We start from the raw sequence: 14,160 nt of genomic DNA on the forward strand, positions 1-14,160 counted from the left end.
AACAAAAAACACTGACATTTCAGTCACAGATCAATCGAAAAGTCACCCTTTTTCATGCAATAGAAAAATTAATGGCGAACCCCTCTTGAATGGGGCTTCCTGAGCAAACACTTAGAAGGGAGTTGTTGTGTGTAAACACTCCAACATTCCCCTGTAGCTCCCCTTTGTAGCAATTTCACAGGGATTTCCTAAGCTTCTCTCTCTGACTCCGACGCTCCCCTGAGTGTTACGTAGTTAGCAAAGGAAGCTTGACAAAGCCAAGTAGAAATCCGGCAAACAGTAGTGGATGCTGCGTCTTATTCGGGATAACAATGTTTACATGAAGAATTACCCTACTCTCCAGGTATTAGACATTGCATTAAAAGTGTTTTTATTCTTTTAGTCTTTGCTGAAATAAAATTCTCTTATGGTATTTTATTAGCAAGGTAAACCAAAATTAGCTCAGAATCTGGCAATATACAATTAAATTTCTTATTTTTCATTTATTTGGCTTCAATTTTTTTTTTCATAAATTACATCATTGTAGTTAAGTGTGGATAATAAATCGTAAGGAAATAGCATTTCTTTTGTATCTTCAGAACTGCACATTGTAGTTTAGGAAGAACAATGTGGCTACCACCAAATCTATTAACAAAATTCCAGCTACTAGGAGAGGATCTTCTCTCTCTCTCTCTCTCTCTCTCTCTCTCTCTCTCTCTCTCTCTCTCTCTCTCTCTCTCTCTCTCTCTCTCTCTCTCTCTCTCTCCTACTGTTTTGGGTGAAATTTTGTGTCTGGTTAGTGGTAATGAGTAATCCTGGGCTTTAAGATATGACAATTTTGAATTTATGAGTTTTAACATCTCAATTAATTTCTTTAGTTGGTTCATTTAATTTAGAAAATACTTAGCAAGGTTTTCGTTCCAAAAGTTTTCTTAGGTGTCTGCGTGGTTTGCATAAAGAAAATATACCCTCATATACACTTAGTGCTGTGTACCTGGATGCAAAGAGCTTATTTAAATGCACAACTTTCATTTGAGGATCTCGATGCAAATCATGTACATAATACCTTATTACACATCACATAACTATGACCTGATCCTTCTTTTCCTAGAGTCCTACAGCCCGCTTTTATCATTCCTTTACCCACCCCATTTCTACGGGATGCAGAATTGCAAGAGTCCGTGCTTGGCCACAATAGCCAGGCAATCTATCTTACTTCTCTTCCTCTGGTTTTGTTGGAGTTTTTTTATGATTTATATAGAAAGCATTTATTTTAATGTCACTGTTCTAGAAATATTTTATTTTTCCTTGTTTCCCTTCTTTACTGGGCTATTTTGCCTGTTTGGGCCCCTGGGCTTATAGCATCCTGCTTTTCCAACTAGGGTTGTAGCTTAAAAAGTAATAATAATAATAATAATAATAATAATAATAATAATAATAATAATAATAATAATAATAATAATAATAATATTGTCGGCAGGGCTGGCTTGAGGACCATCTGATTGAGGGGGTGGGGTAGGGTAATGTTATATATAGAAACCAAATTTGTTATAGTTGTTTTTCATCTTTTATTTAACAATATTTTTTCCCGAGAGAGTAGTGTCTAATGCAAAGAAATAAAGATTATAGTTTATTGATAAGTAAAAGAAGAGAGATATGGCAAGTTGGAAGAAAAAAAAAAACCACGCACACAAAATATTAATTATAGTGCAATTATTAAATAATTTGAGGATATATTACAGTGAAAAAAATTTCTATACAATCTTGATAAAAGGAGCCCAGTTTTAAATGTTTTATTCTTGTTTTCATTACTTTCCATTCACCAGCAACCTTTTTTGAAGATCTAAACCATCAATTAGATAACTTTCACCAACTAGCAGCACTAGATGATGGAAACCTTTATAATAGGTTCAGCCTGTTAAATTAACTCTCACTTGTATAGGCTAAAGGTGGTGCACTTAAAGATAATTTGAAAACATTTGACGGATAATGACATAAGTCGTGTTGTTGATGAGCTGTTAATGCAACATTTACAGCTGTGCTGATAGTTTTCTGAACTACTTCAGAATGCTCCTCTATAAACTCAAAAATAAATCTTTGAAACCTCTTATTTAATGGTCAATTATTTGTTGTCATCTTTAGCTAAATTGATATAGGCCTATGTACTTGGTTTTGTGTGTGCTTGTATCATAAAAGTGGATTCTTAATTTCTTACGTAGTTTTATTTATACATACATACACACACACACACATATATATATATATATATATGTATATATATATGTATATATATATATATATATATATATATATATATATATATATATATATATATATATATATATATATATATATATATATATTCATATATATATATATATATATATATATATATATATATATATATATATATATATATATTTTTTTTTTTTTTGATATATCTATCTATCTATATATATATATTTTGATATATATATATATATATATATATATATATATATATATATATATATATATATATATATATATATATATATATATATACGCACTATACAGGTCTATATTTAAAAAATGTATTACCCATTTTTGACCAACTAAGAAGAAACTGAGTTGAGGTAACCGCCCCCAGAAGTCGAACCATCTCTGATTGTCAGTAGGTTCAGTACCCGCCCCCCAATTTTTTTCTTTCATCAAAACCCCTTTTTGAGCGATAATGTATTGAGCATGAAACCAGGATATTTGTATAACACATTCCTGGTAATTCTACAAACTGTTTTACGTATCCTTCTCTAAACAAGTTCACTCTAATATGCCTCCTAGCTAGTACAACACTGACGCGTTCACCTAGCAGCAGATCGATCCCAGACCGGGACCATGAGTTTATGCTGTTTATTGGGAGGGATACTGCTGTGGTGGGTACCACAGTGGGGTGTTGGGCTTGCCCGGTGGACGCTCCGGTGCGCATCTCTTTGGATAATACTGGAACTGAAACCAAAAACTTTTACCTTTGTTGTAGATAATTTTTTTTCCTTTTTTTTTTGCAAAGTGTAAGAATTGCAGGGTTTCTTTAAACATATTTACGTTTCTTGTGGCTATCAGAAAGAATTATGGACACTGATACGTTTATGAGTTATAATTTTTTTCATAGTAAGCCGAATGGAGGGGCAGCTAGGTGGTAACCGCTAAAAAAAATGCCGGTTTAAGACCTAAGAAAAAAAGATAAACATTGGAACACTTTTTTTTTTACCCCAAAGACTACATTTCCCGGGTTAAGATTTGAATATGCTATTGAGATCAGTAAATTTTATAACTCATCGAGTTTATTGTAAATGTAACAGATAACTGAATTAGCAGAGCTATCAAACTCCAGGTAAAATTTCGTTTTCGGAGTGCTATTTGGAAGCTTTCTTTTTCCTGAAATACACAGTTGATATAATGACTGCAACATATACCTTGAGAGACAATTTTGATGTGAACAAACCATCAAGTCTCCAAGGACGCCAACCGAACGCTAACTAAAATAGATTTACTCGAATTTATCTAAATCGATTTTCGAGATGAATTGTCAACTTCCACGCACATGGTAGTAAGAAATATTATCTGTTACTAAATGCGGAACATTTAGGAACGGATAGGAAATGAGGTACTTAAAATACTAGATTATTCAGTGGCCACATTCCCCTTGGTAAGGGTAGGAGAGACTCTATAGCTATGGCAAACAGATCTTCTAGGAGAAGGACACTCCAAAATCAAACCATTGTTGTCTAGTCTTGGGTAGTGCCATAGTCTTTGTACCATGGCCTCCCACTGTCTTGGGTTAGAGTTCTCTTGCTTGAGGGTACACTCGGGCACACTAATTTATCTAATTCCTCTTCCTCCTGTTTTATTAAAGTTTTTATAGTTTATTTAGGAAATATTTGTTTTAATGTTATTGTTCATAAAATTTTCTATTTTTCCTTGTTTCCTTTCCTCACTGAGCAATTTTCCCTGTTGGAGTTCCTGGGCTTATAGCATCCTGCTTTTCCAACTAGGTATGTAGCTTGGCAAATAATAATAATAATAATAATAATAATAATGATAATAATAATAATAATAATAATATATGCTTAACCTACAAAGGTATGCAGCAAATTAATAGAATTAAAACTATTTTTGCAAATAGAAATGCCCAAAATATTTGGTTTTCAATAACATGAAGTCGTGCTTCAGTTAATCAAAATAATCAATTCCATTACGAACGTTAAAGAACAAGATAATTATACATTGTCCACAAGCCATGCTGATATGAGTCTTTTTATAGTTTATATATGTCATATCTGTTTTTGACGTTGTTAATAGTTTATATAGGACATATCTATTTTGACGTTGTTACTGAGTTTTAGAATAATTTCTTGTTAATTTTTTCTCATCATTTATTTATTTCCTTATTTCCTTTCCTCACTGGGCTATTTTCCCTATTGGAGCTCTTGGGCTTATAGCATCTTGCTTTTCCAACTAGGGTGTAGCTTGGCTAGTAATGATAATAATAATAATAATAATAATAATAATAATAATAATAATAATAATAATAATAATAATAATAATAATAATAACATATTTGCATTAAACTATAAGGTAATAGGGAAAATACTGAGAGAATCCTGAATGATTTAGTTTCTCCGACATCTTTAAGATGCACAGTACTCTCACTATTGCTTTACGATTATTCCTGTTAGGTTTACGTATATATGTATATATATATATATATATATATATATATATATATATATATATATATATATATATATATATATATAATCATATATATGTATATATTCATATATATTATATATATAAACATATATATACATATATATACATATATATACATATACACACACACACACACACACACACACATATATATATATATATATATATATATATATATATATATATATATATATATATATATATATATATACTCACACACACACACACACACACACACACATATATATATATATATATATATATATATATATATATATATATATATATATATATATATATATATATATATATACATATATATATATTCATATATACATATATGTATAACATGTAATTCTTATTTAAGGTATTTACCTCAGTAGATTCAATATGTTCCCTACAGGAATCCTCGTACTTTCTTAGCTTCTTTAAGTTTTCAGGTGCTAGCCTTTGCAAGCGCGCGCGCATGTGTATTGCCTACACCTGTAAGGGTATATATGTTTGCCAGTGTGTATGGGAAGTAGGGTTATTTTATGAATGCTGGCCAATGCCTGCGGTTGTCGGAATTAGTTCCATTCTTTAGGAAAGGAACCCAGTTATCCTTTTTGACATACAATATAGATTTTCACGGCGCTTAATTTACCCTTATGCATAATTTCAGTGGCAGGTCAAAGGAATCCATTCAGACCCTTGTCCTGTTCCCCTTCTCATCAGCGACATTCTTCCCGCCCCTTCGTGTTCCTATGGTCGAAATGCTGAGGATTCTGCTCCTCACGAAATCTATTTCTGTTCCGTTTGAATGTTCTCCTTGATTAAAATGCTAATGCGGGTCAGAAGAATGTCGTTTTTGAGAGCGAGTAAACCTTAGGTCTGCTTAATAACTTCATAAAAGGAAAAGAATTCTATTGTGCTTTATACTTTTTTTTTCCTAAATGAAGGGCGACTTTAAAATAGATCGTGATGAGGTTTTATTTTTGCATAGCTGGTTAGGATCCAATGTAAAATTCATATCTGTTTAAATCACTGACTGTTGTTTGGTGTGATAATGTTAACATTTATCGGGATTCCTTTAGTACTTCCTGAATTCATAAAAATTATCATGCGTATTTATCTCAACTATGACATAACTTAATGATCTTTGAAATTTATTGTTATTAGAAATAATAACTGTTTTTATTAGCTTCTTTGAAAATACTAGTGCTTTTAGAAGCGGTTTCTTTCCGTATCAAGTGATGCTTCATTGCAAATCGTTCGTGTTTTCTTTTATACTGTCAGATAGCTTTACAGCTTTTCAGATATTATTCACATTATCAATGAATATTTGTATTTGTCTTAACAAATACTAACAATTTTTACTTTACTTTGATATCACTAAACTCCGTTGTTCCAAGCAAAGTTAATCAGCCATTCACACGAAAAGGACATTCGAACAAACTCTCATTAGCTTTGTATTTTCATTCCCATTTTCTTGAATAATGAGAATTGTTGTCAATTAAGGGTAACGACCTGTTTTCGTGACACCCATACTTCCATATTCTTTTTATTCTTGTAGAGCAATACCTCTTTATATGGTGTAAAATGTCGTGTATTAGGGCACTTAAAACACACGGAGACATAATGTTTTGTTTTATGTTCGTATCAAGAAGGTTGCCATAAATGATAATATTAATGAATAACAAAGAGGGCTGGAAGTCTTAGTGCTAGTGAAATGAAACCACTTATTGCATGAAAATACGATTCATATCCGGTAAAAGTAAACGTCCCTGACTGGTGATCGGCAGACTGGGGTTCGAGTCCCGCTCAAACTTGTTAGTTCCTTTAGTAGCTGCAACCTTAATATCCTTGTACGCTAAGGATTGAGTGGTTTGGTGGATCCTACAGGTCTACCTGCTGAGTCATCAGCAGCCATTGGCTGACCCTCCCTTGTCCTAGCTTGGATGGAGAGGAGGCTTGGGCGGTGATCATATGCATATATATATATATATATATATATATATATATATATATATATATATATATATATATATATATATATATATATATATATATATTTATATTTATATATAGTCAGTCTCTAGGACATTCTCCTGCTTGCTAAGGAAATGTCATTATGCCTTGCCTCTGCCATTCATGAGATACCTTCAAACCTGTAACCCTTTTAAACTGTCTGAAGCACCAATTGTCTCTCAGTTATCATGAGTAAAATAGGAAAGTGATTCGAAAATATACTGTATGTTATTTGTGGATTTGAAACCTTCACAAGATACATCACGTGAAAGACTTCGTCATGATCTAGAAGTAATATGCTCATTGAAGGTTTATGTTTATGATTTACAAAGATATATATTTTATTTCTGGAACCTCCCCAGAAAATACCCCTATTACTGTTTATCAATAAAAGCTGTAAATTCTACTTATTTTCTTGACTTCTTAAAAGAATATTTTCTACGCAGACACTTTAATTTCCTGGGAGATTTGAGTTAATTACGATATTCAATTTGAATTTCTGTAACAAGTTTTCAATGAAACTCCTCTAGGGGATCATATACATAATCGGGGGTCTTTCAAAGGAAAACCTTTAGTAGATGTAATGTAATTACATCTACCAGTAACCCTTATAAATGATGCATTCTACCACAATGGCTTCTCTATATATTTAGAATTTATTATGTTTGGAATTAATGATTAATACAGCTGTATATCTATCGATCTATACAACTGAACAAATAATCAAAAGTAAGTAGAGTGGATATGCAAATATATTTTTCTTTATTCTTTCTGAGTCACAAAGAAAAAAGAAAAACAAAAGAAAGACTTTTAGTCATTCAATTTGCAACGAGAAGACTAAGCAAACAAAAGGCCCCGAGACCCTCTACCGCGAAAGCAGAGTCAGGCAAACCCATTTTAATGAATATCTTATGAGATCATCCACTTAAGCGACCGACTTCAAAGGTTACGAAACACAACAGCTTATAAGCAACCGGTGTTTGCTGGACCGTCCCGGCACAGGACAAAGGCCGTAAATTGCCCAAGTAATTACCGCAGTCATTAGTCGAGTAAATAATCAGATCGTGCGTGAAGAAATACCTTTGAAATAAGAAGCTGAGGTAGAGGCAAGGCTCATTGGGGGGAGGGGGGGGGGGCTGTAATTACATGCTTCATTACGACATCTGAAAATGAGTTGATGGGAATGTATTATTTCCTTGTCGTATGATTGAAAATTAACTGTTAAAAGAGTATCAATTCGTTGCGCAAAGATGGAACACCGCGGTTGTGTTTCAGTCAAAATCACACGCACACACATAGAGTATATATATATATATATATATATATATATATATATATATATATATATATATATATATATATATATATACATATATATAGATATATATATATATATATATATATATATATATATATATATATATATACTGCATGTACATATATAAATTTTTTAGGTATATATGCATACAGTATAAACTATGTGTATATATATATATATATATATATATATATATATATATATATATATATATATACATATATATATATATATATATATATATATATATATATATATATATATATATATATATACAAATGAGTAACTCAAGAAGTCAGATTTAAACACAAAAGCTCTTAATCATATCATTTGCATAGACTCATATCTTACTAAAATCAATTATATATATATATATATATATATATATATATATATATATATATATAAATATATATATATATATATATATATATATATATATATATATATATATATATATATATATATATATATATATATATATATTCTGTATATATGTATATACACACACACACACACACACACACACATATATATATATATATATATATATATATATATATATATATATATATATATATATATATATATATATATATTATCTATAATAAATAAGATATGAACATATGCAAATAATAGGATTATGATTATATGATTATGTTCAGAAATTATATGACTGGTGGAGGTATTCATTTGGAATGAAATTTTCCAGTGAAGAATTACGAATTAATCGTGGAAGCGAGAAACAAATATAATGGCTTAACGTTCTGTGTAGAGTTAGCCTCTATCACAATTTTGTTTGTTCAGGAGTGTTTTTATCAACTGAACTATATAGTCATGTCTGAAGGAACATACACATTTAATATATATATATATATATATATATATATATATATATATATATATATATATATATATATATATATATATATATATATGTGTGTGTGTGTGTGTGTGTGGGTATGTGTGTGTGTGTGTGTAAATATGTATGTTCCTGTAGGCTTGAACTATATAGTTAAGCTGATATACACGTTCATATATATATATATATATATATATATATATATATATATATATATATACATAAATACTTGTATATATACATATCTGTATACATACATATATATATATATATATATATATATATATATATATATATATATATATATATATATAGATAGTATTATGTATAAATCCTTCACCTTTCTCGCCATCCCTATATCTGTGTGCTTGTATGTCCACTAACCGGCTCAAAAACATTAACCGTTTAAATGCGTCTTTTCATCTAAGTCATTCCTATGGATATTTGGAATATGAGTCCATCATATAAAACGAACATCCCTAATGGTAATAAATCGAAAGGCAAAATGTTTATGATAGGATATCCTGCGCCGTCTAGGACCCATCTCATGCTTAGATGAGTCATTCCAAAGGACGTTTTCCAACTCTAAACTACGGCTGTATGACTGCCGCTCGAGTTCAAATGAGAAATATAAGGAGAGAAAACTGCGTGTCCTCTGGCTAATAATACTCAGGGAGATGGGAGGAGTGCCTCAAGGCGGGGAAATGAGCCCACTGGAATTTGGATTATAATTATTTACGATACGCGTCTTTTTCCCTGCTGGCTATTTTAGTGATGCTGATATTATGGCCAGTCGATATTTGCTCCTATCTCTTTTTTATCTTTTTGGCCTAATACAGTTATGCAACACTTATTGGCGATTCTGTAAAAAAGTCATGTAGTATTGGTTATCATTATGGGAAAGATGCCGGAGAAGTAGAAATAGAAAATGTTTGAAATATTACACGTTTGCTTTATAGAAAGTCATGAACATTTGGTATTTTCCCATATACTGACACAGTTTACTTTCCCATTTAAGAAAATATAAGGTTATATATATATATATATATATATATATATATATATATATATATATATATATATATATATACATATATATATATATATATATATATATATATATATATATATATATATATATATATATATATATTTTTTTTTTTTCATAGTCCAACTTAGGATTTTTTTTAGCCATGTTATTCAGTAGTATATTAGGGCAACAAAAATGTTGTGGGTCTATGTAATTGAATCAAAGTTTTGTAATATCTATTTTTTACTATGTAAAACCTACGAGGGAGTAAATTGACGTATCCTAAGATAGAAAAATATGAATATCCACCTAAAATCTACTATAGTTCATGAAATGAAGTATTAGAAGTAATTTAATCTCTAAATAGATATGAATCAACAATATCACATCTTTGAACACACTTCATATCTATCTCTCTCATTTTTTCAAGGATCTCGCATTAAGAAGAAGCATCCGAACGAATCGAGCAGTCTCAGAAGGATGGAATCGAAGACGAAATCTTCCCCTTCTTTCAGCTCTAGTCTGGACATTTGGTGCTTTCGACGCAACAAAGGGAGCTTTGGAATCGGCAGCATGATCACCCTCTTACTCTTCGGCTGGACTTCCGTTGCCACTGCCTCCATTCGACCCAATGTGGTGGCCGAGATTCCGGGGTTAGATGTAGGTGAGTAGAATTTTTTTTTAGTGTATCTCAGTGATTCATGGACGCACCTAGAAAATTAGTGAGGTAAGATGTTGAAAACTATTATAAAGTTGCATTTCGATGTCCGGTGAGGTCTGTGTTGCATGAAGTATTTGATGAAGCTTTCTTAGAAAGGGCAATGTGCTGAAGCAAAAGCGTTAGCACTGGGTTACGTATTCATCCCCTCGTTGGGTCAGATATTTAAGGGAAGTTTAAGAAAATTTATTCTTCGCCAAAGTAATGAATGAAGCAAATACTACAATGATAGTTCACTGAAGTGTCGCATATTTAGTGAATATTATTTCGATAGTTAGGTCCGTACATTTTTTTCACTACGGAGTAAATAAAAAGTTTAGAAAAACTAGTCTGTTGTAGTATATATATATATATATATATATATATATATATATATATATATATATATATATATACACATGATATAACCACCTAAAGCACAGTTAATGCCAAAGTAAAAGTATAATAAACCCAAGATCTCTAGTGCAATTATAATGTTCACACCAAGACGGAATAACATATGTTATTCCATCTTGGTTCACACCTTCAGAGGAATCGCGCATAATTTGTAGAATCAGCGCGAATAGTAATAGTAAAAAAAAAAAAAAAAGCATTTCATGAAATACTAAACAGTCCAAAAGTAGAAAGACACTTAGATATTATAAGACTACTTACTTTATTTTTTAGTTAGTTTATCAAATCTTAGAATTGATACATACATAAAGCTTAAAGCAATAATGTATATGTATACAAACATGAAGATACATATGCATACTTTTATAAGCATATAAATACAAGGACACATATACGATGGACAATTAAAAAAAGGGAGTAAAAAAGTAAAAACCTTTTACTAAATAATAAAAAACAACACGTTTTTTGATCTACCAAAAAAAGTTTAATGTGTGCATTCACTAATATATTCATCCTTTTGTTCTAAAATGTATGTAATTAAATAAGTCTATGTAATATTACCCTTTTTTAAAAGTCATGGCGTATAAATTCACTTAAATTTTCGTAATCACGATTGGTGTAATCTAAATGGACAAATAAAGTGCTCTACAGAATACTAGATGTAAGAACTAAAACTATATGATATTGTGTCAGAATGTGTAATGAGGTAGCAACTCACTCCCTTACTCATAATCACTGCGACATACAAATAAAGGGAAAGGTAAAGGTAAAGGTGTCTGGTTTCAATTCCAGTTTTATCAGAATATATACCCACCAGAACGTCAGCCGGGCAAGCCTAAACCCCTACTGTGGTGCCCAACCACAGAGGTGGCCTCCCCAGTAAACTGCTTAAACTCACGGTCCCAGATGGGGATCGATCTGCTGCCATACGAATGCTAGGCGAACACGTTACCACTGTACTAGACATGAAGCAGATACTACAATACTACAACTATACTGGTATTGTTTTCACTCAAGGTGTATATCTTGTTTTACTAGTAAAGGAGGAAAATAAATTGTGTTCTGTATCCACCTGATCTTACTATGAAAAAGCAATGTAACATTTCATTTTTAAAGAAAGATAAATCCTGTGGCATTCAGAAAGTCTGCACCATCTTCCGATAAGCATGATTTTACTTGTTTAATTCAGATGTACATCCATGGTCACTTTTTCACCTTACTTTTCTTTCAATGTCACAAATGAATAACACAATTATTTCAAATGCATAGCCTACTTCTGTGGTACTTCCGACACATATCCTAATAAGTCTGACCACCTCTCTGTATGTGGGTTGTATTCCCACTCTTCATTGCGAAGCCACCTAAAACTTTCCTCTCTCTCTCTCTCTCTCTCTCTCTCTCTCTCTCTCTCTCTCTCTCTCTCTCTCTCTCTCTCTCTCTCTCTCGCCTTTTAAGAAAATCCCCATTAGTCTCCCAGCAACGCTATTACAGTTTCTCCGGTTTCTCAGTTTTCTGTAGTTAAATCTCTATTAATTTGCCTTATTTTTTATATTGTTTTCCTTACTTCTTTTTGACCCACAATACACCCCCAACTTAATTAGTGCGACTCAAATGTGTTCAAACAAATAAGATTAAACTTTGGAATATTTTCTACACATCAGAAGTGTCATGATATTGTCTCTCTACACCTAGAGATCTCTAAAAGTACCTATGATAATTTTTGTACATCAATCGGAAACTAAATGAATAAAAACGCTCTCTCAAGGCCACACTTTGCACAAGGCATCCATGAATATTGCTATTTTTCTTTTTGAATAATCTCAGTGCTTCTGACCTCAAACAAAGTGATCTTTCTCTTTTTTATTATTATTATCAATTGCTAAGCTACAACCCTAGTTGGAAAATCAGGATGCTCTAAGCCCAGGGGCTCCATCAGGGAAAGTAGCCCAGTCAGGAAAGGAAACAAGGAAAAATATATTATTTCAAGAACAGTAACAATAAACAGTAAATAATCTAACTGTAAACCGTGGGACAAACCAACAATTCATTGCGAGGTAGGAATTCCCTTGGCTTTATGAAAGCTTCATTTTCCTCTCCCTTCTGTTTGAAAGCTTTCTACTTCCTAAACATATTTAAAGCGCAGGCAGTTTCTTTAAATCCCTTGATGAACCTCCTGAGATACATCAAAAGGCAACGAAAATTTCTACTTACTCAGTATTATCAGATTGGAAAAAAATACTTTTCAGCTTCACCTTCCCTTGAACAAGGCTTAAAAACTCCAATACCATTATAAATAAATGATACTAGGTAAGGATTATTTTTCGTCCGATTCACTTTTAGAGGTTTCTCGTGCCCCTCAGTTGACCGTACGTTCTTTCACTGTACCTTTAAATTGCTTAAGCAAATGAAAACACTAAGTCCAATAAAGGATACCAGCACATGATCAATTTTGCTATTAAGACGAATGGAAGATATTTATATTGATATAACATATCATCGGAGATGAATTTTCTTTGTCGTGCTATTATCAGCAAAGTGAATCTGATGGATTCCTTTGTGCAAGTGGTCAGTCTGCCTAATTTCAAGTATTGTTTTCATGTCTGGTCTTCATCTGCTGAATTCCTCTTGATTTTTTGGACAAGAACTTAGGGTCAATTAAATTTTTTATTCTTGATCTAGATATTAATCTTTGGCATCGTCGTTTAATTAGTTCGTTATACAAGCTGCTTAAGATTGTTCATAATTCTGACACTCCTTTGCATTGAGATCTTTTAAGACAGTACCAGCCTGCCCGTAATACTGGGTATGCATATTATTCTAACATTCATACCCTATCCACCACAAGGCTAAATACTACACAGTACTCTAATTGTTATATTCCAGCTATGACCAGATTGTGGAATTTATCTTCCTAATCAGGAAGTTGAATCATTGGAACTTCAGATGTTCAGACTTGCAGCGAATGTTTTATGTTGAACAGGCTGAAAAAATCTCTATTCATAGTTTAGATAGTACTTTTAAAATATTTTATGTTAATTATCCATTCCTTCTCTTATAGTTTGTTTATTTTTTTATTTCCTTTCCTCACTGGTCTATTTTTC

The 14,160-nt window shown here is 31.5% G+C and overlaps 1 protein-coding gene across 1 annotated transcript in view; it reads left to right on the forward strand.

Moving 5' to 3' along the window:
• Positions 1-14,160, forward strand: part of LOC137643628 (uncharacterized) — a 233,985-nt gene that overhangs the window by 58,650 nt on the left and 161,175 nt on the right. The window contains 1 exon segment of the mRNA XM_068376348.1: positions 10,379-10,612. Coding sequence (XP_068232449.1) covers positions 10,429-10,612 — 184 coding nt within the window. The 5' untranslated portion in view covers positions 10,379-10,428.

This window comes from Palaemon carinicauda, chromosome 7 (genome assembly GCF_036898095.1).
Source record: "Palaemon carinicauda isolate YSFRI2023 chromosome 7, ASM3689809v2, whole genome shotgun sequence".
Lineage (NCBI taxonomy): Eukaryota > Metazoa > Arthropoda > Malacostraca > Decapoda > Palaemonidae > Palaemon > Palaemon carinicauda.